This window comes from Manacus candei, unplaced genomic scaffold (genome assembly GCF_025592945.1).
Source record: "Manacus candei isolate 608988 ecotype Guabito, Panama unplaced genomic scaffold, ASM2559294v1 h1tg000023l, whole genome shotgun sequence".
In the NCBI taxonomy this organism is placed as follows: Eukaryota; Metazoa; Chordata; class Aves; order Passeriformes; family Pipridae; genus Manacus; species Manacus candei.
In genome coordinates this window covers 24663747-24691714 of record NW_026138071.1, presented here as the reverse complement: position 1 = coordinate 24691714, position 27968 = coordinate 24663747, and the positions used below count along the sequence as shown (strand labels likewise).

The window sequence follows — 27968 nt, the reverse complement described above, 5'->3', positions numbered from 1 at the left end:
AAAAGCTGATACCCAGTCCTAAGAGAGGGAGGTGTTCACCAGGTTGATACAGAGCCCATCTACCTTTGCTTGCCAGGACCACTTCTCCTGCTTCTCCCTTTTATCTGCCAGAAACAGATCTCCTGGGCTGAACAGTCAAAGCCTGATCCATAACCACTGCAGATAAGAGGGAATCTTTATGGAATTTCAAGACTTTCAAAAGGCCAAGAAGCAAAAAGAGAACGCTTCCTGTCTTTGGGTAGAACAGTATTTTTCCACAAGTTCCTCCAAAAACAAAGCCCAAATGCACTTTTGCTGGGATGATCACGATCACACAGCATTTTTAAACAAAAAATTTCTTTGATTTAAGATTTCTCAGTGGTAATTATGCTCTGTAGAAAAGGTTTAGCATGGCCAAGCTTCTACAGTGAGATAATTCTGAGCCCATAAAAGACAATCTTTTCATATACTTGATACCAATATTTATCACAGTAGTGCTCTGGTGGTGAAGAGGACCCCCCTAATTAAGGGATCAAGTTCAGATAGGGCTTAAGCAGAAGCATGGGATACAAGTTGTCTCTACAGAGCATTAAATTTTAAACAAGGATCCCCAGGGCATAAAGACCTGGCATAACAAACTCCTACCCTGGTACACATTTGGAGCTTACCTTGTAAAAATTCACACACAAATAAATGGGAAGCAGAATAGCAGAGATTTTAGACACTCTACAGCACAGAGTGAAGGCCTCTGGGTACTGGAAGCATTAATAAGAAAGCAGAGCTGCTGCAGTACTGTGCATATGCTAATAACAGTTTGGAACCCAGAGAATGATAAGAAAAACCCAAAATGATTTTGTGACGAGGTTAATTCCACCGAGTTTAACTCTAACATCACAAGAAAACCTGAGAGGAAGAGCAGCTCTCCCTGATTAAATAGAACTCTAAGTATCAGATCAACAGAATAAATACCTGCTGGCTCATCACAACCCAGGGAAGATGCTGTTTGCTAACCCATTTGGAGAGATGGGATTTGTATGCAAAATACCCCCTCACCTGTGTTCACTTTTCAAATTTTTTTTCCCCCATTCACAATGTATTTCAGTCAGTCCAGTTCAGAGTGCAATGAGAATTTCAGGTCCCAAGATTCTTCTAATTATGACATTCTTACAGAGTAGATACTGGGCCTTTTGAGAGTGGAGATGTTAGTAATGGTAAAAGTCTCCTCAAGATAAAAAAAAAAAAGCAGTTTAAAACATTGACTCTTCATTATTCTTAATAACCATCCTTGCCACTGTTTCAGTAACTCTCACTGGTTTTTTACAGCCAGGAATTCACACACAGCATTGTGTATTCTGACACTTGTTCATCCAATTTTTCGGCCAGGCTGAGCCACTCACAGGTGGGATGACTCTCCCAAACATGTATTGAGGCAGGTATGTCATCAGGGTTAGGAAACAGGTTCCTTCTAGCTCTGAGAACATCTGCACACACAGATACCACTCTCCTGTTCTGCCATACAACTGCAGGTGTGTGGGACACCTCGAATGGCTCATTGCCACCCAGGAAGGGCTGGGAGGAAAGTCCTTATGGACAAGAAGAGATAAGAAAGATGGACTTGCAAATCAAGAAACATGGAAAGAGTTTCCATGAACAGGGCATTCTCCTTCCTAACTAGACATTCCTTTTATCTTGCACGCTGTACATAGTTTGCTAAGATTGTGCTTTTGGGAGTTTTTGACTGAGCTTTTCTTTTCAAAACAAATGCTTTCTGCTTTTCTTTTGCCAATAAAGTGGTACCACAGCTCAGTGCTGTTGAAGAACTGGGCAGTAGCAAACAACTGTGCAGCAGCAATGCAGGATGAAGGGGGGAGGGAAAAAAGGGGGTAGAAAAAAGCATTTTCTAGGCAGGAAAGAAGCAGCTTGAAAGCAAATTTTAAAATGTATTGTGAGGAAAAGCTTCTGTGACAGGAAAAAATAATGATCTGGCTACCCATTTTTTTAGAAAGAAATAAACAGTAAAACTGCTTTTATATATGAATAACACTTACATACTCCCACAGTAATGAAACATGACTGAAGCTACCAAGGTCATAAAGGAAAACCAGGAAATTCCAGATTTAAGGTTCATGTGGCCATTTTGTGTGTACACATGACAAGACAGTCTTTTAATGACAAAACGATTTGCCCACAGGACCATCCTTGCTTAGTGTAATGGATGGATAGTTCTTGCTTAATCAAAACCTATTCTGTGGAGGTTTTTTCCCCTTACCAAGTGACCCCATCCTTCATTTACCACTTACTGCCCAAGCCCTGCTCTGAAAACTACTGCACTCATATTTGCTCTGCACTCTTCCAGATTGCTCATTACTGCAGCCTTGACTTTTTCAAGTACTGTCAAAGCCTTGTTCATGTTTACAACAGCATTATGGGGGGAGAGCTGACTTGGCTTTGCTTTAGACACAAGAGAAATCCATGTCAAAACCTCACTGCTAATTTTATGTGCCCATTTGAGGATGCCTGGCTTTTGGGGGTAAAACAGCATCAGGCTGGAGTTCATATCTCTCAAAGTATGGAGGTCTATGTGGGTGCTTTAACCATCAGATTGACCTGTCAGATCAACTGTCTCCCTTAAAACTTCTGAGGTATGCTCATTAATTGCCTACAGCGGAATTTGTCTCATCTAGTTTGTATCTGCCTTTGTCTTGTGTAATTCCAGCGAGGATGGAGAAGACAGGCACATCTCAGGGTGAGACAGCAGGTACTCTGTGACTGCCACCAGCACATTGGATTTGCCTGGATGTTTTCCTCTTTAAAAACAGCAAAAGCCAGGCAAGGTGAAGCCAATCCCTGCTGGATTTTCCAGTGCATCCTGTGGGAGGGGACTACCAACTTCTGCCCCAGCTCTCCACAGCCTGTCCTTACATTCCTGTCCTGGAAGCTCTCTCAGGCACCTCTCCTCTGTTATCTGTGTTGTGGAACTATGGAGTTAATTCTGAAAACAACATCTGAAAGTCCTGTAAGTACCTTGAGGTTCATGCTCACTCTTAGTGTAATTCTGTGCATGAATCTCTCCCCAGGCATTATCCTACTATGTCCTGAAGGCATCATTATACTCCTGAAATCAAAGCAGCTGCATGTGGGAGGAAAATACAGACACAAAGTTCATCAGAACTCCATATGTCTGTAAAAGGTAAATAATTGCAGGAGTAAATCACTGCAAGATAAGTCCTTAATTATTTAGGGTTAAACAGCAGCAGCATTACAGATGCAGAGCAATATTTTGTTAACCACTCGTCCTGGGAACACTTACTCAGTAAGATATTATTCTGCACGAGAAGGGGAGGCAAAATATAGATTGTGATGCTTAGAAACATTTTCAAATAAATAGGAATTAATATTAAAAAGCATGAACAAAACATTCACCCAAAGCAACAACAAAAAAAGCTATCTTTTTTTTTAAAGCTAATGGGTAGTATCAGCTATTTGAGATATCTCAGAGATGCTTCTGCTAATTTCTGTTTGCAATTACATTTCCTTATTTTTTCACCTTTCCTGTTGTACTATATGAAAACTCTGCATTAAGAAGAGGAAAAACTGACTACACTGGCAGTAGTGAGAGGGTGCCACTGACTTAAGTGGTGACACAAAATGTTCTAAAATCCACAAATCAAACTAGCTGAGAGAAAAAAAGAGGATCTAACAAAATTCTTCAGTTCCTTTCTTGCACAATTTGCCTTCCACAGTAGTTTAAGACCTTCTTGGGAAGGAGAAAAGAGTTTTGCTTTGGTGAGGTTTTTGTTTGGTTTTTCAGGGAGTTGTTTTATTTTTTTTTTATTAAGAGCACTCTCCTATTTAAAGAGGAAAAGGACATACGTACAACATAACAAAAAAGCAATTGGTCTTGCATTTATGATGATACGTGCCAGATTCTCAACTGGTGCAAAACAGAAGTACTTTCCTGCTTGGGGGATATAATTCCAGCCTATATCAGCTGAGGATCAGTTCTCCTCTTACAAATATAAAAATATATTCAGACACCTCAATTTAGACATTAGGAATGAGATCTGATTGAAGTCTTATATTTTAAAACAGTTTTTAACCTCTTCATTCTATACTTTATCTAATATCTCCTTTTCTGATCAGAAGTAGCAGAAGATGTAAACATTGACAGAATCATAGAATTATTTGGGTTGGAAAAGACCTTGGATGCAGCTACTAGATCTGCTGTACCTTCCAGGCCTACTTACAGACCTCGATGTGTGCTTTATTAAAGCAGAGAGTGCTCTTATAGTATACTGATACGAAACTGTTTTAAGTCTCTAGGGAACACCTACCCATCTTTTCCATGATCCAGGCTCACACAGGTGTGCATAAGCCAACTCAGCTTGTCTACATGGCAGGGACAGAAAGGCACCATGCTCACATCCAGAGTGGCATTTCACTTTCATGTAGAATTTAGGTTTTAGGGTAATAATCCAAGTTTTAACTCTTCATCTGTGAGCCCTGCTCTTGGAGAGTATTTTGGGAACACTTGTCTGTTCCGGCTGGCCTTCTGCTGAAAGCTGCTGTAGCTAAGTGCTTAGGGGGTGACACTTTCTCCACGGAAAACAAAGCATAAAATCACAAACTGAGCAGTGCTGAACACAGCTAAGTCAGCGAGCTAAGTCACTTAGGGAAGGAGCTCCAGCGGAACTCATGTGCTAAGCAGCTTAGGTGCCTTCGGAAAATCCCACACCTCTACATTTCATCCTCACGCAAAAAAGTAGAGCCATCAGCCATGTGCTTTTCATACAGGAAGAACAATGTCTATTAGTGGCACTATCTAGGTAACAAAACCCATATTCATACGATGAAAAAAATCTTCAACTGCAATGTTTGCTTTTTGTAATGTGGGATACTTCTTGTCACAACTCCATTTTAATTTTCATTGTGAACGTTTTTATCGTGCTTTGGTTTTTATTAAATTTCAAGTTGAAACTACAATTATGGTCAGATGTGTGAAAATTGCACCTCACACTTCCACAGACATTTTCCCTTCTGACTTCCAGATCAAATCCTCTCAGCTGACAACTGAAGCAATTCTCTCCCACACCTGCACTCCCTTGGATGCTCATGCTTCCTGTAAGCACTTTCCACCAATACAGCCTCCTGCATACTCCCCAGTTTACCTGGAGAAGTTTACTAGCTTATCCTTTCCTATTCTTGGAAATGCCAAGGCAACTCTGTATCCTAAGTCCAACTTAATGCTCATAAAACAGAAACTTCTAATGAAGTGAGGTTGACCCTGCAGGAGAAATACACAGGAAGAGTCAGGAAGCTCATGCAGGATTTCTTCCTGCAGCTACACTTCAGCCACTGTTTCAGCAGTCACACGTTTGCTAACAACTCAAAGAAGTTCATCTGTAATGCTGCCACTTGTAACCAGTTCAATTATCTCTGCTCATTCAACAATGAAAAACACAGCCCCTTATAAATGGCCTGAACACACGAGTTGAACATTCTAGGAGATAAAAAGCGCGGCAAGTTAAGATTTTACTCAGGAGTCCTACACAGATGAGTAAGTGGGCAGACTGCAGCCCCTTGGTGCACAGGGACTAAAACCACATCTGATCCTGATCACGGGAGCTCCAACGTGACTACCAGAGTGCAGTTATGTGGTGCATATTTCTCTGCAACATATCAAGCAACTGTATCAAGTAGACTTGATAGAGACAAGATACTATCACCGAACGAGGCAAGAGAAATGGAATCTCTCTCGACCACCTTCTGCTCTAGGGTGGCTGCTGCGGCTGCCACGAATTTGGACTCTACAGCAAGAAGTAACTGAGTCAAAAATGCAGTTCAGACATTTTTGAAAGATGAACAAGTTTGACCTCCACCAGCATATGGCATTTATTAGATGAAGAAATGGGTATGAACTGCAAAGCAGGCTTCCAACAGCCCACAGTTATCCTTTCTGATCCTTGGAATTTCACAGCCACTTTGGGGCCTAGAGGGTCAAAACAATCTGCCAGCGGAGCCTGGATACACCCAAGGAGACATTCAGAGGGAAATGTGATAGCATCAGCAGAGGAGCTCAGTTACACAAAAGGAGAGGTGTGGCTGAACCACAACTTTTCTGATTCACATCAAGGCTTTCCCAAAGTGGAGAGCTGCACTATCTGAGGAGGATGGTACAGACCCAGAGCCACCAGGAACACACGGTTATTTTCACTACCTGCTTCACTGGGACGGTAGTGACAAAGGAAGGAAGAATTGGGAAGAGAAGCCAAGGTGGGCTCACCAGAGTGCGTCCTGAGGTGTCCTGTGAGGGCGTCCCTCCGCCGGCAGGCGTAGCTGCAGAAGGGACATTTGAACGGTTTCTCCCCAGAGTGCAACTTGATGTGCCTCAGCAGGTTCCCCTTCTGGGTAAAAGAAGCTCCACATTGGTTACAGTGGAAGGGGCGTTCACCTGGAAGGGAAGGGGAAGGGAGAGAGCTGTCAAGACACATCAGAGGATGCACAGAGGCCATTATCCTGCTCTTTGTAGTAGTGCCTTCTTACATGGGTACAGTCCCCACTGCCACCATCACACGGCACTTGCTACAGTCAGAGGCCATTTCTTTTGCACAATGGGCAAAACCTCCAATAGGGATTTGAAGATCTTTACTTGAGGTGATCAGTGCAGGCTGATTTTCTTGAAAGTTCCTCACCTCAGAGGTTCTATCCTTTACAAAAGATGAGCTCTGCTGAAAATTTAGATCCGTAATTGAGATTTTGTAGTATTTATCTCTATGGGTTTGCACTTATTTTCAGTATAGGTCCAATCCATATGAGTATTTGGAACTGATCATAACAATTGGACCTTAGCGAAGGTGTTAAGGTCTTTGTTTCAAAACAAAGCTCTTGCTTGCATTAAACTTTAATTGAAAGTCCTTTCTAAAGGCTGTTTTGCACTGCTAGAGTGGCACGAAGGGAATCGATACAAGTGAGGATCAGGCCCTCAAGCTTTGGGCAGAAGCAAACATCGAGAAAAATCTTTCACCATTAAACTGTGAAACAAGCAAGTTTGCACTCTACATAAAACAAATTAAAAAGACTCAGTTGATGAAAAAATAACAGAAACTCTAGACCTTGCCCTCTCCCTTCACCCCATGTGTTTACACATGCGCACACACACACATCCAAAGCTTATTTTTATGTTAAATCTTCATGTTTGCTCTAGACAGTGAGGATTGGGCAGACAAAAACCACTTTTTTTTTTTTTTGGTAATTATTTTTTAGAGGAAAACCCCTGACAAACTCACACAGGTTTTGTGAAATATTATTAAAATCGTACATACCGTAGGGTATGTCAACATTTGTTGAGGACACTCAGACTGTTCCAGCATTCTTGGGCAGCTCTAATCATCTGTTTATGTCCTGTTGAGTAAATCAATTGAATACAAGCATATACTTGTGCTGCCACTTGCCCAAGTGCTTTACTGCAGCTGGGCTTTAGAACACAGAATCACTGAATGGTTTGGGTTGGAAAAGACCTCAAAGATCATCTCGTTCCAACCCCCTGCCATGGGCAGGAACACCTTCCTCTAGACCAGGTTGCTCTGAGCCCCATCCAAGCTGGTCTGGGACACTTCCAGGGATGGGGCAGCTGTAGCTTCTCTGAGCAACCTGTGCCAGGGGCTCACCACCATCACAGGGAAGGATTGTTTCCTCATATCTAATTTAAATCTATTCTCTTCCATTTAAAGCATGTTTACACCAAGCAGGGTCCCATTTCAACAAGGTCTTGAACATCAGATTTCAGATGTAAGTAACCTTGTCCACTTTTTCAGTGCATCACCTATTACAGAGCCTTGGTCGAATCCTGGTGGGACTTCTGAGGTTGAATTCAATGGCCTGAAGCACAGATCTTGTGAAAAACAAACACATTCTGTGATCTTTCACATCTCTTCAAAGCCTTTCTCTATTGCTTTAAAATGATTACTCCCTTGCTGGACAAAATGCTTTTATCAAAGCAGTTCTTGTGTCTAATGTGAAGTCCAAAATATGTCTGGAGATTCAAATGGAAAGAGAGGAAGGAAAAGTGCTTTTACAGATGTCCACAAGCAATTCTTGCCTCAGTGGTTTAAATCACTGCCAAGTGGGCAGCAGAAGGTAGGTGTGACACATATGTGCCATACCTCTGCAACTTGACTTCACATGTGGGAGCTGGAAATCATATCTGAGACTACTGAAGAAGCACTCAAGAAGATACCAAGGTTCCTACAATCTCATCAAGAACATTACAGAGTAATGATAAAAAAAAATCACGGTATAAAGCTCCTCTTCCAATACACTGAACACAAACTCATTAGAATTGATAAAGAGTTTGTGGTTTCCCTTTCAAACTCCCACACTATACTTAAAGGATCTGATTAGCCATTATCTTCTTTTATATCACTTCAGAATGTCCATAACAGAGATATGTAAAGAGACTGCAGTAGAAAAATACATGGGTTTTTTCTTCTTTTCTGTTTTGCTTTCGCTGTCTGAGAAAATAGGCAAAGCCCTTTCCTTTGACACGTTTCTGAGTATTCTGGAATGATAGCTTTAGTTTCAGGATGACAACATGAAAGAAGGTAGCACGTTTCTTATCAAGTCTGAAGTCTTTTACTCCTGCTGTATGTAAAACTATGCAGTTACTGTGTTTTACCCGCTACATCACCCACTTCTCTCTGACATTTTGGAGGCCCCATATGAGCGCGTATTACTCCTCAATAAACTGGCTGCTCAAGAGATGCTGAAAGCCTTCGGTCTGGAATTCAATAGTCACTGCAACACAGTTCAGTGGCCAAGATGACATGAAAACACTCACCACAAAATCACCCATAGTCTGCTCCTCTCTCACAAGAGACTCCAACAGCACATTTTACCTTAAATAACCTTTGTATCTATTTAAAGCCAGCATGAATTCATTTTTCCTACTGGCTTCATTCCGGGTAAATAGCTGCTTTGATCTGTTTGTTACACTTTTGTCCAATCATTCGATTCCAGCTCCTTGTTTAAGCTGTAGGCTTGTGGGATGCAATTTTGGTCACACCTTCGTGCTATTGATTAGCAGCTTTTACATTTAGCACAGCTAATCTGAGAGGCCATTATCCAATAGAAGAGTGCACAAAGAGAAGCAAAGACTGAATAGCAAGAAGATTTTGTTGGTTTTCCAAGAACTGTGCTGTCTGATGCCCACTCCAGACACTAACAAACAAGCCTTCTTTATCACTTCAGTGCCTTGAGAAGACTGCCTTCCAATTATTTCTCCTGCTGCCTTTTCCTGGTAACTTTGTAAGCTGTTCTTCAGTATTATTACTTCCTAGTTACAAAATAACAACCCTGATGTCCTTACTCACCTCCCTTACTCTTCTGTGAAAACTAAAGAGTTTTATAAGCTAAAAATCAGTCATACTTCAAATTAAACATCCACTCACAAAAAGTCTCTAAGCACATTTTTTCTCTACGTGACAGTCCCCGACCGCTTTTAAAATGCTTTTCTGTCTTTGAGGGTGATGGTAGCAGGGACATACTAGAAAATATAGACCTATTAAAGGTGGCACACACGACTACAAGAGGGTAAGGACGACTATAAGCACAGTGCATTTCCCACCATTTATAGCTATGTATTTACTGCTTGACTCTATGTACTTACACGGATTTATTAAAATAAGAACTCCACTGAAAGGTGACTAAGCGAGTTTTTTGCTTTGCAGCACTAGAAACGATGTGAGTGCAACATAACTGCAAAATATTTTTAGCCTACTTTAAGTATTAAACATTTCTCTATTACTGAGCTAAACCAGGGCAGAAAAGCCTCCAACCTTAGTGATTAAAAAAAAAAAAAAAAGAAAAAAAGAGAGAGGGGGGCAGGAAAAAAGACTTTCAGGGTGGCGAGAGGGGGAGGAACAGTTAACCAAACAAAAAAGATGTTTCTTTTCAACTGCAGATTTAGAATCTAAAGCCGGACAAAACCAGGAATGCCTTAAAAGCCTTGCTCTCCAACACAGGGAATTTAATTATCTAAAGTTACTTCAGGAATGGGCTAGGCAAGGTAAACCAGAGCTGCCAAGTATTACCTTTCCTAAAGGCTTTGCAAGAGGAGTTTGTGCCAGGGAATATTTACATTAATAAATAAATACATCCATGGGGTTTTATAATTTTACAGTTAAACAAAATATTAATTAAAAGCTGTGATTTCAAATATTTACTTCTAAATTAAGTAAAACATTCCTGAAACCTCACAGTTCATTGTCTCCTCTAGGAAAAATAATAATGAATAATATTAATGAAATATTACTACTCTTGAGCTACACCAGTATCTAAAGTACATAGGTTAACTTGCTGTTGTGTAAACAAATTGTGAGATGAAAGGTGAATTGGACCCATGAAGTCAGGGCAAGCAAGACGTGGGCCTTTCATAGTATCTTAAATATATGGCATCTGGTGGGAGACTCCACAGCACAAGCTACGAGACTGATAAGACCTGAAACCAGGCAAATGAACTGTTAAATTCCTACTAATTGATTTCACATATGTCAAATGTTATTTCAAAAAGCAAACCAACTCCTTTTTCTGCTTAATTGGAAGCTTCCCTGCACAATAACTCCTTTCCCGCCTCGGCGCGGAAGTGCTGCGCAGAAGTTTCGGTATGAGTTACCCTTCTTCGAATCTCAGACCAGTGCAAAACACTGATATTTTCGGTGCAAAGCAGCAATGTTTTCTGTATCAAAACAGAAATTTGACTGAGGACACAGAGCCCATAGACCTGGCAACCAAGGAGACTTAGATTTTCATAACCCTTGACTGGTAACTTTTGTCCCTTTGAAATTAAACGGAGAGACTCACGAATTACTGCACTAGTTCTCACTATCATCAAGGCCTAGTTATTCCTAAAGCAGCAGTCCTACATAAAAACCAGGTCCAGTGGGACTTCAGTATCTGTCCTGGCTAAATGTATATCTGAGATCTCAGTCTTTTTTGTGCGGCACATACTTTTGATATGCAAAGTGTAGCTTAGGTACTTCTCAAGCAGGATTTTCTCTTTCCAGTCTCTTAATGTAAAATTACAGTGCCTGTGCTGCCATCAGAAAGCATTTGCTCTTACTAATAATATTGATTTTCACCTTTCTGTAGCATGCTTTTTGTTAATATTTCAGTTAAAACGAAACATTTCTCCTGATCCATCAGGTGCTGCAACTGCTCTGATTCTGCTCTGTCCCAGGAGCACAAATGAAATATCAGCTGTGCTCCCAACACACTGACAGCAGCGAGTTCCAACCTGCCTTTACCCAAGTGAGACACAGAGCAGCAGACTTTGCTCCATTCCTGTCCTGTATTTGTTATTCCAGGGACCACTCACTGCTCTACCTGATTCACTTAACAGGCTGCACATCACTTTAAATCAGTGATTTTAGTAGGGTTTTTTTGTTGGGAAAAACCTGTTGCCAGATAGGGCAATTTATTATAAAAAAGTAGTGACAAAATCTCTCATGAAAAATTCCTGGGAAATCCTGGGTGATTTCCAAGTGTCCTCTGTGCAAATTTATGACCACATTCTTACAGCAGAAAAATCTTTTAAGTGAACTGGTAAAAATATCAGAAGAGTTTAGTTACTGAGTACTGCAAGCAAAGAGGGTCTTCTGCAGAGAGTGATTTCAAAAATCTCGGCTCCCCTTCCTTATGCTTAAGTAGAAAATGAGGCTTTTCAAAAGGTTAGATTTCAAAACCTAAGCAGAAAATATGACTTTCAGAAATTTAGCCCTACGATTTTTGATTCAGTGCCAAATCGATTCACATAGCTACAGACAGGAAGCCTGCACGAGGTGACAAATTAGAAATTAAACCAAATATAACCTTTCTGTGAACAAAATAAGAGAGGCAGACCAATGGAGTTCACTGCAATGTGTTAATATGGCCATTTGTTTAAATTTGTTCCTGGTTAGCTGCTTTAGGCATACAAGTCTGTACTACGGAACAACACAGCTGGGTTTTTCCTCATTTATTAATTGGGTCCCACAAACTTGAACTCTGCATGAAAAAACAAATTGCATTCAGACTTCCAGGGTTGCATATGTTCAGTTATAACACTGCGGACACTACGACAGAACTTGAAGATTTCCCTCATGGGCACATAATGTAACTCATTTAGCTGACTTAGGCACTAAAAGTGCATGTTGAGTCCAAGCAAAGATTTCAGACCCTCCTGCAGCTAGCACCCCCCAAAAAAGCCTAAAAACAACCTACCAGCAGCCCAAGGTGAGGGTGGGGCAAGGTTGACGTCCCTGCTGGCTCTGGGCTGTGCCAGGTATCCAGGGACCCAGCTTTACTCTGCCGCTTACCCACTGCGTCCACACAGAGGAAATGTTTCACTTCTGCGTGTTTTTAAAACAATGAGGATGAGAAGTTGTCTATGTCTCATCCCTGGAAATGTTCAAGGCCAGGTTGGATGGGGCTTGGAGTAACCTGGTCTAGCGGAAGGTGTCCCTGCCCATGGCAGGGGGTTGGAACGAGATGAGCTTAATGTCCTTCCAACCCAAACCTTACTGTGATTCTGTGATCCCAGCCCTGCCTTAAAAATAAAAAGTATTTCAAAATCCAGCAGTGGATTAGATAAAGGACTGAATACTACAGTGGAGAAAAAGAAGTATAAAGAAAGATCAAAATTCACAGTGCAGGGGAGAACACTGTGTGGACCTTGCAGATCACAGAGGCAGCAGCATAGCTGTAACCAGCAAATGGTTTCTACTTTACCAAAAATGAGGAGCAAGGAAATTCCAATTCTGGCCCACTAGCAGACAGCATAAAAATGTGAGAAATCACTAAAATTCCTTTTTGTTACCTCAGAAAATTAGGATTATTGACCTTATCTTCTTCTGCCTTTCCATCTACATCCCTAAGCAAAAACCCTTGGAGTATCCAGTGGCAACATTATGTGACCAGCCACCTCCTGTAACATAAAACTCTGCTAAAGATGCTGCAACTTGGGGAATGTGCTGTGGAATATGAAATTTGGACCAAAAGAACATAGCATGGGAAAGGAGGAAAATAAACCAAACCTGACACGTGCTATTTGTCTGATACAAGGACATGGTACATGAGGCAGGGGGTTACCCTGCTCACTAACACAGGGAGTGCATAATGCTTAATTCCCACACTGAGCATTTTATTTATTGTCTGTCAGTAATGACAAATAAACAGAGAGGTGTTCTCCTGATGCCCATGAAGATAATAAAAACTCTTCACCTCTCTTATCAGTTTTTCAGAGAAATGTTGTGTTTGGCAGAAGCAGATGAGCAGTGCCATGGGCTTCATGACAGAAGTGCCGTGCACCGGAGCATCGCTTGCACCATGTGCACGAGGCAGGATAAATGGGAAATTCCCAGCTGGGTCTACATCACAGGAAGGGGCAACAGCACATGACGATCAGAGATGGGACACTGAGCTCTTCTACTCTGGTCTCATCCACGGCACAGATTATTTTCCCCACCCCTATGTCTGTTTGACTGAACTACCATAATGTGGCAGGGAAGACAACTGCTCTTCAAGAACAGATGAGCATTGGCTAGAGGAAAGTGTGTCCCTTTATGTGCACAGTGCAGCCAGAGCCATATGGCACAGCTTCTTGCCAAGCCTGGATCCCTGGTGCAAGGAAAGCCACACTCGTCCCAGCACACACACAAATTACAGCCTCCGCTATGGACCACAGGATTTTGGGTGATTTACATAGAATGCTGACAGGTTTTCGGGGAAGGGAAAAGGACTTCAGTTTTTGCCAATGCAAACAACTGGCCAGACCATGCTTTGATTGTGTGCAAATAAAGAGGAGAGTAAGGCAGGACTCGGCTCCCAAAACATACTTAACTTGGCTTTGAGAGGCAAGGATGCACATGCCAGTTGCATTAGCTGATGAAGAATGTCATCCGTTTCCACTCACTGGGGACAACCTCCCTTCCCTCCACCGTTCTCCCTTGGGCTGCAAAACCAGCCTTCCCACAGGTCAGGGCTCATTCCAGAGCCAGGGCCAGCCCAGCTGCCGAGGAAGTGGCAATATATTTTAAAATACTGCACTTTAAAAGATATATACCAGTGTGTTAAAAATACTCCTTAAAATCAAGGATGTGGAAATCCAAGAAAACTTCCCCCTCTGTTGTGGACAGTGAAGCAGCAGTACGCATTAAAAAACAAACAAAGTGGAGGGGAAAAAAAATCCCCTGCAAAATTTGCCAACTGGTTTACTGAGAGCAGAGCACTGAGCTGCACATTAAAAGAAATGCCATTCCTATATGCTTGAAATCATCTGTATAGAACAGTACATCCCATTCTGATGGGAAAAGAGGCAGAGCTCTATAAGGAACCAGCAGTAGCCCCAAGGAAAAAGCTACCAGTTATGCAATTCCTGCCCGTGCACCCCCATACGGCCGCCTCGCCCTCACGCAGATGAGATTTTGTTCCATTCACTTGGAATTTACATGTCTTCTTTACCATGAAAAGGGCAGCTTGTCACTAGCTATTCAGTATTTCAAAAAATGCAGACCATTTAATTAGGTACCTAAATCTAAATTTGGCAGGGCTAGTTTAGCTGCTGCAGTTCAAATAACGTGGACTCTGATGCACCTACAATACATACGCTCCGATATGTGCAAGCGCCAACGAAAACCTTTTGGGAGTTTGAAAGCTGGGGACTCAGCCTGTTACATTCTTGTTTCCCTTTCCATTTCCTAGCAATAGCATGTCAAATTGTTAGTCAAGGTTTTGGTTCTCTGGCTAATGCTTTTCCCCCCTCGTGACTCCTGTCTAAAATCAGGACTGCATCATAAATGATATTGCCATGCTTTGCATTATACACTTATGTTAAGCTATTATCAATACAACTTATATACAGGGCATTAACTGCATAATATATATTTATTAATTCTCTGTAAAGAAATTCTATTGATTTCTTGCACATCAAGAGCAGCCTTGACTGCAATCTACCAGGTTTACAAAGGAATTACTCAAAGTCTTTCCTTTCTCTACCTAAACCCCCCACTTTTTATATCTCTGCAGATGTCTCAGTCAGTGTGAGTCTCTGACCCCATTAAATAATAGTAGACAAAGATAAAAAGCAAAGCATCTTTCAGTTTGTCCAAAGAATATGAAGAACAAACACCCACTGAGGCTCCACCACAAAAACCTGTGCTTAAACTTAATAAGATTTAAGTGTGTATCTTAAGTTAAGCTTATATTGAAGCAGTTCAGGTGACTTACATGTGCTTAAATCTCATAAAAGTTAAGCACAAGCTTAAGTGCTTTTTTGAATCCAAGGCACTATCAGAGAGCATTGTCTTCTGGCACCACCTGTACTTCTGTTGGAGGTGACTGTCATTCCCACCTGAGGTCACTCCTCAGCAGAGGGGAGAGACTACCAGCCTCTCGGGCATCCCATTTTATCATATTAGCCATAACTCCCAAAAATTCCCTGAAGCTCAAGGCTTCATCTTTCAAGCCATAAAGACCACTCAATCAGCACATTGCAAAGGTTCCATCCACCTCTTGAACTCATACCCCCAAGCCTGGTCAGCTGTTTTGGTCTCCAAACAGTAGTAATATTAATGGTAATAAAAATACAAATGCTGGGAGAGAGCAACTGTTGAAAGCTGCCCCCAGAATGGTATCTGGCTGGTGTGGGAGAGCCCTGGAGGGGTTCAGGTGAGGTTTCCCTGATGGAGCTGTCACACAATGAGCAGCAAGTCCACCCTGGCAACAGGACAGGTGAGTAATGAGTGCCCCCCATGGGCTTTGCTAATCCCAGGCCCAGCCACTTGCAAAGGAGGTGGGAGATCCCCAGGAAGCTGTTGGCCTTGCCCACCCGTGAGCACCTCCAAGGGAAGGCCATCTAAGACTCACCTTAAAGGCTCAAAAGTCTTGCACATGCACACACACATGCACACATACACACCCCTTCTATGCCACAGAACGACTCTCACCATCTTGCCCCCAGTCAAGAACGATAAGAAAAGCAATTTCCAGACTTCAGTGCTGCTTTTAAGAACAAAAGGCTGGAAATCAAAGTCAAGGAAGCACCATGCTTGCCAGAAACAGAACATCACCAGAATTTGGGGAGCAGGAAGAGAACAAAACCAATGAAGCCCATTTCCCACCCCCCAGCCTCCTGGAACCCCAAGAATGAAAAGGGAAGAAGAAGAGTTGTCAGGTAACATCAACATCAGACGCCACAGGCAGTCATCAGGTTTTCTTTCAGCTGCTTACCAGTGTGGCTCCTTTTATGTACCATTAGCACATTGGGCCCAATGCAAACCATGCCACAGACGTCACATTTCAGTTTACCATTGGGAAGCCGGATTCCTCCCTCGCTTGAGAGCTCCTGGATCTTTCTGTTATCCACCATCTCGTTATTGTCGATGAAGGGCTCTTCCAGGCTGCTTCCTTCATCGTGAGCTCTGATCTCATCTTCGTGACTCAGGGGCTTCCTGTCATATTCGTCATCACTTTGCATTTCTAGCTTTACTGAATTTGCTGAAATTAAAAAAAAAATAAATTAAAAACATGTTAAAATTAAAAACACTTTCTAAGTTTCCAATCACTAATATCATACCAAACTTTTTTACTGTTATCAGTATTAAATGAAAGCCTTGAAGCTCAAACCGACATGAGAGCCTTGTGGTGGTGACAGCATCACAAGTTACAGCTGTTTATCTATTCAAGCCCTTATTTTTGTTAAAAAAATTCCTCATTTCTATCCCTATTTTACAGCTTAGAAACTCAGGCATGGCGTGATCCAGAGACCTACCAGAAGTTGCAGAGATGTAGCAGGCTTAAGAACTGACCTCCTGCTTCTCAGCTTGAAACACAGGAGTTCCCTTCCTCTCAAGGAAGAGAAGCCACAGGAGCAAAGGACATAGCCACAGCTGCTCCCTCCAGGTCACTCCTGCCCAGTGCCCCAAGAGGCAGGTTCCCAAAGGCACAACGTGAGGAAACAAGGCAGGATTGTTCAAAATGCAGGGACCCAGCAAAGTCAGGCCTGTGGGTTGTGCCAGTAATCTCCAAATCACCCTGCCTGCATGGACAGGTTCCCTGACGGAGGGGAGACCAGGCTCTGGATGAGCCTCCACTGCTTTTTGCTCCCACCTTCTGATTCACGTCAATGGGACACTGCCAAGGCAAACAGGGCTGCAGCGAGACCTACACTGCTGGATTATTTACATTTGCAAGTGAAATGTGTGCAGCTGAAGATCTTTCACATCTGCCTGGTAAGATTGACGGGCTCGCTGCTGATTTCTGTGATCCTCAGGTGACAGGATAAACCTCCTCTAACCACCAAGAGCTTGTGGGATCAGCAAGTCTTTAAAGGAAATGAACATACCAGGCTTTTTCACAGAGGGGTGTCAGTGCAGGGGTGTTTTAATCACCAGACACCCCCATTTTGATGCCTCAACGGTTGGTCGAACCTGCCAAAAGGTCCATCTCAGAGTCACAGCCTCCATCCACAGTGTCAGCCAGAAGGCAAGCCCACGTGTTTGCTTCCCTAAGCCTTGATCCTGCTGAGGGGTTTAACAAGGAGGTGATTCAGCCTTCATATCTAAGCAGTCTTTGACCTCTGTACTAAGGCCATTAGCACGAGTGCCAGTGACAGCAGTGGACCTGGAGCACAAATGAGTGCCCTGGGCCTGGCTGGTGTCTCTAAACCCTGTCCAGGTGTGCTCCAGAGCAGCTGTCAGGGGGTTCTTGTCCAGGAACTCAATGTCAGAGTTATGATAAATGTGTCTAATCACTGTGAGGCATCACAGTTTCAAGCAGCCAGTCTGGAAATGTCAGAAGAAAAAACCCTACTACTTAGACTTCCTCCTTCATCCTCTCTCTTCCCCTTCCCAGAAAACACAAGGTTCAGAGACTGATGTTGATGTTGCAACTCTAAATCACTGTTGCTACTCCCAGGCAAAGCATAATGAACAGGGTAAAGGCACCAGAGACCAAGCAGCGGTAAGATGCTGCTTTTTAATCATAAAAAATTGTTGAAACATCTTCCACTATTCATCAAGGCACTAATGGGAGCTAAGGAATGAAAGCACTATTACGGCAAAGCCCATCCACAGCAAGGACACTGCTGGATCACATCACAGCAGACTTGTGTCAGCACAGGCACCGCCATCCAAACAGTCTGCAACAATGAAATATTTCAGTGCATCGTTTATAGGAGATAATTAATATTTTTGTCAACACAAAGATGCATTTATTGTTTTAAAAAAAAGGGGGAAAAAAGAAGCCTAGACTGAGGGAACAACCATGACCTGGCCCCATTTGGCAGTCAGGGGCAGAAAGAGGTCAAGAGGAGCCTGTTTCCATGGGGAGCACGAGGGGGTCTGTCCCACCATGGCAGCTGGAGAAGCGACAGGAAGCCATCCCATGCTGGTGGCGAGCCCAAGGTATGGTGGCTGGCACAGCAACAGCCTCCTGACCACCTTTGGTGGAAGAGCTGAGCAGAAGGGAGGAAGAGCAGAGGGGAAGGAGCTCAGGCAGCTCTGTGGGCTGGCAGGGAGAAAGCTGAGGTCCTAGACCCACCTCCCCATGGAAAGCCCGTGCTGCTGATTTATGGAAAGTCCACTTTGAGAGCTAAGGAATGGCAGTTCTCTCCAATAATAGCAGCCTTTTGGGGTATTCAGCAAGTCTGAGAATGAAGCCCGGATAAATGGTTTGCTGGCTTCAGGAGCAGGACTTAATACACTCGGCCACACAAGTAGCTACAGCAGAGCCAGAAATAGTGCCCTGTGCTCCTCACCCAAAACCCCGGGTCACTGCCACAAGTTTGCACACTCTCCTGGCACAGGAATGCACAAAATAACCAAACCCCACATACCAGTTGTGTATATTTATATGTACTCACGGGAGAGAGAGAAAGTCTTGGATCTTATGTGTCTTCTTACGTATATAGATTTCTGTCTCTATTTCTCTCACTTGGAATAATTAACACTTGACTGCAGTTAGTGCTGAGCACCACGACTTCCCATTCACAGCTGTGGACCTCTGCCTGCTCGGCACTCATGAGAGCAAGGCTGCAAGAGCCTTCAAACGGGAAGACCACTTACTTTATCTTGCCCTAGCACTGAATGACAGCTTTCAAGCAACAGGATGAACAGCACGACCAAACGGTGCGAGCTGTTTGCTGAAGCACAGCCTCCCAAACACACAGCGCTCCGCAGCTCCTGCAAACGGAGCTCACAAAGCCCAAGCAATTCATGCTGCATCCTTCACAACATCCCAGCTGTTCTACGGGGCTGTGCTGGCTCTTTGCTCTTCCCACTTCCCTCACCTCCGGGCACACACGGAGCACTGCCACTGCCATTCTCAGAACGCCCCTGGCAGCTGGGGAAAGGTTTCCTTCGGCTGGGAGTAGTCGCAGGTCCCCAAGGAGGGAGCACTGGTGCAGCAAGGATCTCCTCAGCTCGTTGCAAGGGCTTTGCTAATCAGGTCATCTCCACTGCCTTACATCACACTGGTGTGTGTATTAGCCCGTGCGGTAGCTTGCATACAAACAGGCATTTAAATTGCATATAGTTTGTTTTCTCTTTTCTCAGCCAGCCTTTGAAACTGCACTCATTTAGTAGTGGCACTGTCTTTGTTTTCACCTACAGCACTCAGGGAGCACAATGAACTCTGCTGTGAAGAAAAAAGAAATATTCAAGGGATGTTGATGGCTACCCTTCCTTATACACAAGCCTCCACATAAAATTTCACCCTGTGTTCCCTTGCCTTTCTAGTTCACATGCTTGCTAAAAGTGGTAGGCTTTCTCATTCCTGTGCAAAGCATAAATAAGTAAATGGATTTTTTTTAAGTTTTTGGCACATTTCCTAAATAAAAAAAAAAAAAAAATCACAGAGAAAGAGATAGCAGGGATAAACTGTAAACCGGCTCACTACAAAATAATGAAGTCAAACCATCTCCCTCCAGTTAATACAAGTTTCTTCCACTTTTTCCCAGTTAATGGCACATATTCACCAGTCCACAGAGCAATATGTCTTTCTTTTTCCTTTTTCTTTTTTTTTCAGAGTACCAACCAGCTGATCCTGAATCACACCTTATCCTGAGTGGCCAAATTGAATACAATTATTCTTAATGTCTCATAAGTGCTAATTAAACTGCAATTCCCTGTTAAACAGCTTTTTGGCAAGTTTTCAGTACCAAAATATTTCCTTCACCCATAAATTAGTGTGGCTACAAACCAGAAGCTGGAAGATCCACCTAAGAAAAGTATTCCTAGTATTTCATCCTCTGTCATGGAAATTTCCTTCCCTCAAAAGTGAGACCTGGGGGAAAAGAACCTTTTGGTCTTACTTAGAGATTTGATCCCCAGGTGGAGTATAAATTAAAGCATTGGTCATCTTTTACTTAAGCAAGCAAACAAGAGTGCAATTCCCACTACAGAACAAAATTTCTTCTGTCCAACACACCAGGGAGCAGGCAGCAGGACTGTGCCCCTCTGTCTCCTCCACTGTCTGCTGTCCTAGGTCATTGCTTATTTTATCTGTGGCCTTGGAAAACCAAGCTGGCCACTGCCACCAAGGGTTTGTGGGCTCGAGCTAGAGGTTAGCCTTTCCTGGCAGCAGCCATGCACCACCAGCCCCTTCCTGCTGCCCCCGGAGCAGCACATCAACCCTGACCCCTCAAGCCCTCCCACGCCTCCTTCCCCATTCCCTCTTTTCTCACCAGCAGGAAACAAAGCTTTGGCCCAGCTTCAGATACTCATCCTTGAGGAGGCAAAATTCAAATCTGCCGCCCCCAAGGAGCCTTGGATGACTCTGTGGGCGAAGGACATTTGCAGTGACTGCGGACACAACGTGTTCTCGAACCAAACTGGTCCGATAGCGGCTGGCAGGTGGTGCACAAGCAATCCCAGGGTCTGCTGCAGGCTCCCTGCCCAGGGCACAATGCAATGCAATGTTCAAAGCCCGGATGATGTGTCTGTCTTTACACCAGGATGCAAAGAAACTAAGAAATTCTTACTTCCCCCTGGAAAATGAGACCGAGCTCTAACTACAGCAGCACAGTGACAGGCAGCTACAGCACAGCCTTCTGCATATTGTCTTGTCAGTGGTCAGTGACACTGTCTATTTTAATCATGCACTTCTCCTAGGCAGTGGATTAATGAACATTGCTAATTGGCAGCTAGAGACAAATAAAAAATGACCCAGCTTCTCACAGGTTTTGAATCCAGGTATCCAGTTCTTACACAGGGCAAACCTCAGAGGTGGAGCATTCCTATACTATTAAACTCCCTGTTTCTATACTATTCAAAGCACTCAGCAGTGTTAAGTGTAATACAGTTAATTTTAAGAGCTGGAATGGCAAACTGATGAGTGTTTTGTAAAATGAAAATTTAAGGAGAGGGGGGAGAACCCTCCAGTCCTGATGGATTTTGAAAGTTCAAGGTAAGGAATGCCAAAAGCTGGAAACAATGAGCCCTGGCTCTTGTTCAGTCTAAGAGCACTCTGGTAGCAAAAAGGGTCCTTAAATAGGGTGTTTACATCACTCCAAAAGTGTAGAGAGACTTTAACACGTGTTCAAACATACTTTCCTCCTGGGATAATACAAAATGGTCCTAGCTGAAAGAAAACTTCATCTCTGAGTTTCTTGTTGCTGGTAGAATTTGGGTCTTATTTAACAAGGCTTTTCACCTTCTTTTCAGCTTAATTTTGAGCTATTAAATGTGTAAACAAGAGACCACCAATGAACCTTCCCTTTTTAAAAGGGCACACACAAAAAAGTTGAGAATGCCAGGCCAGCAGCGGCAGAACCAGGCACAGAATCAGCTCTGTCGTCACCTCACAGCCATAAAGCAGTTGGTGAACAAGTTGACACTAGAAAACAAATTAGCTTTAGCAAATTCTATTTAGTTCCTGAGAAAGGAGCAGGCCTCCCCTTCTCCTCGAGCTGCACTGGTGTGAAGCAGGTACCGCTCCAAGGCTACACAGGTGTGGTGCCGAGGAAAAAGGAGAGTCAGGTCTGCTCAGGGCACCAGCAGGGTTGTAACAGTGACCCTCAGCAGAAGAGAGGATGTCTCTTCAATGACACCTGTGGGCAACACTGTTGTACCAACACTGAAATGGGAGATGTTTCAGTTGAGGGTTAGAAAGGTGTATTTCAAGGGAGCCGGTTTTGCTTTCACAGTAGATTGAGGCTTTCTGGAGGCTCAGACAGAAATGAAGCTGTATCTGGATGGAACAAATGAGGGTGAACGGAGAGGGGAATTACCCAACTCCTTTCTCAAGTCAAGTGCCAAAAGCCTAAGCAGGGCCTCTTCCATTACTCACGGACATCCCCAACGCTGGGTGTCAAATTTGTTCATTGCAAGCTGCCAAAGATTTAGCTTTTGGCCACTGAGCCAGTGCAAATCTTAGATGGTGACACCGCCTTGTCACAGTGACCTCTGCAGGGTTCTGTCCATTCATAACAGTTAAATCAAACCAAATATTTCACAACTAATAAAAAGGAGAAGGGAATGATTCAGAAGCTTTGTGCCGAGTCCTTTTCTGCATGCCACAAATGGGATTCTTCAAGCCCACATGGAGGTGGTTAATGCGCCAGAAATTCAGTGAGAACTGATCAGCTTATTTAGGGATCCTTAGAAATTTTTAGTTTTCACATTGAAGAATCTCAGTTTAAGCCTGTTACCTCTGAAGTCAATTTAAACTCTCACTAAATGCAACAGAAGACTTATTTCATATCTTCTGGAGGTGGTGTGTGCAGTAAGTGTAGACTAACGGGTCTGTTACACCCAAGTTTAGTTTAAATTGGGATGTGGTTGCATAGCTAAGCCAAGCTTCAGTCAGGTTTTAGCTGACACAAACTGTGGTTGCCATCCTCCCTCGATCCCCGTCCCTTCCATCTTTTGTACGGGCACCAGTGCTCATGAAACTGGTGCTATACCAATCTGCCTAAAAACTGATCCTCCAGAGAAAAATCCACTATTTTCAGCTGGATCAGGCCCCTGACCAGGGATACTGAGCCATCACAACAACTAGCTTTGGCTGATGTGGAGCAGCACCCTGGATGTGACTGCATGCTTTCAGTAGCAATGGTTCTAAAATACCAGGCGGCTTCTCCCAGCCCAGCTGACCGGGGCCAGACACAAGGAATGAAGACTGCAGCAGTGAAACCTGTGGAACAACTTTTATGCTCAAATGGCCATAAAAGCTTATACAAACATGAAGCTGAAAAGACCACAGCTACAGCTGGAAGGGCTCTGATTTAAGCACACAGCATCCCAGCAAGAGCAGCATTAAGACCTGAGATCTCTTTTCTGTCACAGGAGCAAATTCTGTGGTTTCAATTATTTTTAAGTGACATTCAGTGAGAGCCCTGCTGAAGTCCAGAGGCTGGGACACCTTGTAAGGAATACTTGGGTGTGAGGATGGCAGTATCCAGCCCAGAGTCTGCCCCAGATGCCCAGCCTTTAGGCATGACCATTTGCTCACCATAGGTCACCCATGCTGCATAGTTCCATCTGGCTAGAGTACGAACTCCTAATTGAATATATATGATTGCTCAGTGTCGCAAGATTCCTCTCCAGAAAGACCTCAGGCCAAATTTCACCCACAAATGCATCTACGCAACTTGTACTTACACAAGCGAGAGTCATGTATTCATATCCCAGGGTAGGAAAAGTACTCCTGGTGACCCAGCCTCCCCCTCCCTTTCTGCCTGTGCTTACAAAGCAATTATGGTGCAACAAATATTGTGCTTAACTTAATACGAGGTTTCTGCCAATGCCCTACAGACGCAAGGAGGAGCTTCCCTTTCCCATTCTCCCTATCCGTTTGCAGTGTCAGAACCTGATCCCCATGAAAGATGAATGAATACAGTGGTACTCTGCTCCTAGATGCTGCCCCCTCCATGGAAGCTCAAGCTAAGCCAGTTATTAGGCTTTGTTGGACTCAGGGATTTTCCCCTAAGGTCAAATTAGGAGCAACTGCTGGGTATATCTTTATTTATTCTGCTACCTTTTTTTAGCTGTTTTGATGGAGTGAGAGGGAGTAGGATTTTGCTTTTCTCTCTCTCTTTTTCTGTTGCATGAAACATGCTTTCCTGGACAAATGTTATCTCTCAAACTCTCTGCCTTTACAGGACACCTGCCCAGCCCTTGTGCTCCCCTGCTCTCTCCTGTAGCCACTAGGACTTTCTGCCTTTGTTTCAATGACTTCAGGTTTGTTTCAGAGGGGCAGGTGATGCTGGGGGGCTGTGGTGCTCAGCAGGTGTTCTCCAGGGCCCCTTTCCTTTTTGTAAACTCTCATTTCACAGTCGGTGTGCAGTGCAGGAGGCAGGTTCGGTGCTGGGGGGGGTCTCACACAGCCCTTTCCCTTGCCAACCTAAAGCAAGTCTCTTATTGTCTGCAACGTGTACATTAAATACTGTCTGCCTCCTCTCCTAGCACAGCTCTGTTATACTTCAGAAGAGTTGCTTCTGATGCACACTGAAAAGCACAGAGAGGAGGAAAAATAAGAGCAGGCTCAGTCCTGTAGTGAAACAGTCTCTCAAAACATTAAACCATGAACACCTTTCTATTTGTTAAGACCAGTTCAGATTCTAATAAGAGAGCAGAACAAACACTCACTGAGCAATGACACAACATTCACCCCAAGTGGATTTGATAAAACAGTGCTGAGAGCTCTATATAGTACCAAAACTAGAAGTTTGTAATGGAAAGTGCTGACAAACTACAGCTATATATGGATCTTCCCTTATAAACAAAAATAAAGTGATTTATAACATCCATTTGAAGAGAGCAAAACCTCATTGCTCACTCACTGTCATCTCTGCTTCTTAAAAAGTGCAGGACTTCCTAAAATGCTTTCCAGCATACGCAAAGAGTAGTAATTGTAATAGTAATGACTATTTAATTTATAAGGAACTTACATTAGGGAGCTGCATTTATATTTGGAAATACACCTGAAAAAATTGTTTGAAGCCAAGGGAATCACTTCTCTGGGTCTGGACCAGGTACTTTGCTTCATTTTCTGGCATTTTTACCACTAGAGACATTATTTTAAATCAGTGAAAGGCTTTCATTACCAAGTTACACACCATCATTCACAGCTTTCAGGAAAAGTTTTATTTATTTCTCATTATATAAACTCTAAATCATCTTAATGCAACCTGACCTAGCCACGTCCTCCTCTAAAAGAGGCACCTCCCCGACTCATCAACCCATGGAAAATTATACGATAAGCACCTGCCATGAAAATATTTTCTGTCTTTGTCACTACATTGTAAAAAGGAGATTAACAACAAAACCTGTTTCATTTACTTGTTTGAGCCAAAGCCTTGCCTGCACCCTCGGAGGCAGGTGGCTGATACAAAGCGATGTGCAGATCCCCAGGTATGGGACCATTCCCAGCCCTGGATCACTGCAAATGTCTGAGCACAGGGATGTCTCCCGTGCCCTTCACAGTCCTTGCTGTGCTGGACTCCCATGTGACTAAGGAAAATAAAAGGGAAGGCAGCACTGCCCAACCACACTGTGACTGCATAATGTGGAAGGAAAACTCTCAAAAGCCAGTGTCTCTTAAATGCTGAGTTCTGGTAGCATAGTATTGCTTTGAGACAAGTATTTTCAGTTGAGATGGCTAAAAAAGTGCATTTCCCTGAATTATTGGGGATTTTTTAATTGATTTCAGATGGCCAACAGGGATGAGGATTTGGGGATCTGGAGTGACCCACTCACAGTTCAGGGACCCCAGCAGTTCTGAACTCAGCCCATTAAGGCAGGACTAAGAGCACAAAAGTTCGCCCACATCTCCACATGCAAGTGAAAGGGTTACTCCAAGAGCCAGACACTGACAGCACACTGTGAGCACGGCAGAATCCGGTTTAGTCCCTTAACTTTTCCAGTTGTAAAGGACAGAACAGTTTATAATCATTTTCCATTTTCAGAAGTCACTTCAAGGATCTAAATCTGTTTAAGCCCAAATTTTAATATACTAAAAATGGGGGGAGGGTATCTCTGGTGCCTCCTTCCCACAACTTAAAACACACCAGCTATTAAAGCAGCAAGACATTTAAATGACTATTCATTCTGATTTTTTTTTAAAGCAGTGCTAGGCTTTCACCTGTATCATTATTATGTAGGCAGTGACAGATGGCAATGGAAAAATATAAAATAACTCTTGGAGTATTAACTTTTTTCAGTACCGTATGTGTCAGATTCTTTAGCATAAATAAATGGCATTACACAGTCTCATTAAATCTATACATCTGTGTAGTAACTTGCAATTTATGGATATTTTCTGACACAATGTTCAAACCAACAGGTTTAGCTCACATGTTTCTTTTCTCACCATGCCATCTCCAAGTCACCAGAAAAGCAAACAAAAGCAACACTCTGCACTAAATATTCCTGAAGAATTCTATGAGAAGATTTGCTATTCATCATCTACACATATTTAAGGGAATGAGAAAGGAAGAGGGTGGTGGGATCATGGAAGAAAGGGACTGGAGGGAGTTGGCAAATAAAACACATAATTAGGTACTTAAAAATTTACATCTCTAACAGTAAGGAATGTCTCCTCCAGTTAGATTAACACAATAACAACAGGGACAAACAGACACATTTTTTTTTTATCACCCACTGAAACACAAAAAGCACCCACCACATTTCCACCAGAGTACCCAGGAGCACTGAGCAGATCCCCCCATCGACTGCTTCACCCCCACAGGCTGGGGACTGCAGGACTGAACCCCGAGTTGGTCCAGCTCAGGCTGCTGAGGAGCTCACATCAGCCCCCAACAAGCCAAAAGCTGTTGCAAGTGGCTTCGAGCATTACTCCAGAGAAGTCAGGAAGTTAGAGACATAACAGATACATACACTGGAGCATCTGATACTTCCTCAGGAGAGACATGCAGCCTTTTCCCAAACATGCCCCATAAACTCAACTACTCTGTGGAAACCAAGTGTCCGACCACCACACAGAGCTGTGCACACGGGCTCTGATGGATGGCAGAACCAGTTCTGGCTTCTGCAGCCCAGCTGACAGGGGGAACACTGCACCCTGTGGGACACCGGGCCCTGAGGGGATGGGAGGAGAGGCCTGGCTTGTACACACCAACCTACTTCTGGGAGCATTCCCAGGCCCACCTTGATTCATCCTTGAGCAGGAACTGGGCAGCTGTGGGGACCTCACAGCTGCTATAGTCTGTCCAAGCTAAAAAGTCTCTTTTTAGTCAACAAGTTGTCTTAGGGAGCACTCCCTTTGACACAAGGGCCTGCTGGAACAGGATGCAGCACCTCTTGCTGTTACTAAACATTCATTAAAGATGCCAACAACAGAAAAAAATCCATAAACACGGTCACAGTCCCAGAACAAGAGGAGCACAGCAGCCCCACAACATCAGCCCTGATAACTGTGTTTCAGTAGGTACCTCCTTTTTTAACTCCTGTGACAGTGCCTTTGGAGATGTTCTCCCAAGAGCTCCAATGGCTCCGGAGAGCTGTTCATTGAGTATATCAAGAAACACCCCTGCTTGAATGTCAAGTCACACCTTTGACAAACCCAAACCCAGGTGTGTGACACATTCCCATTGGAAAGATGAAATTTGTCATTAGCAGCAACTCCTGCACGTCACCCTTTTGTCTGCTTGAGTAAAGGATCTGTTGGAGCTATTTACAGACTGGCTCTTTTCCTCTAGGAGGAGCTGGTATTTCTGCCTAAAATTAAGATGGCTTGACACTTCCTACGATGAGGCCCTGTTTTTCACTTGCTTTTCACTTTGCCAAAAACAAGCTAGGCTGAAATGTATACGCAATATTTAATTTTTTAATTTTTTTTTTTTTTTTGCGTGAAACTGCAAATCAAAACAGTTGAACTGACTTCAACAAAGAGGTCAGAGAAACCACCATCATTGGTTCTTAGTGTTCAGGTCAGGTGATCCATGACCAGACAAAATAACAAGGTCTGCTCTCCTATGGATTTGCACCCATAATCTCTTG

The 27968-nt window shown here is 43.4% G+C and overlaps 1 protein-coding gene across 6 annotated transcripts in view; it reads right to left on the bottom strand.

The window, feature by feature from the left end:
* The window catches only part of IKZF2 (IKAROS family zinc finger 2), a 119155-nt gene that overhangs the window by 40682 nt on the left and 50505 nt on the right, over positions 1 to 27968 (bottom strand). For 3 of the 6 annotated variants that reach the window (XM_051786784.1, XM_051786786.1, XM_051786785.1), the window contains exons 4-5: positions 16240 to 16506; positions 6263 to 6430 (exon numbers count right to left, since the gene is read on the bottom strand). In XM_051786784.1, coding sequence (XP_051642744.1) covers positions 6263 to 6430; positions 16240 to 16506 — 435 coding nt within the window. The remainder of the gene's footprint in view (positions 1 to 6262; positions 6431 to 16239; positions 16507 to 27968) is intronic. The other 3 variants (XM_051786787.1, XM_051786788.1, XM_051786789.1) reach the window with 2 other exon arrangements.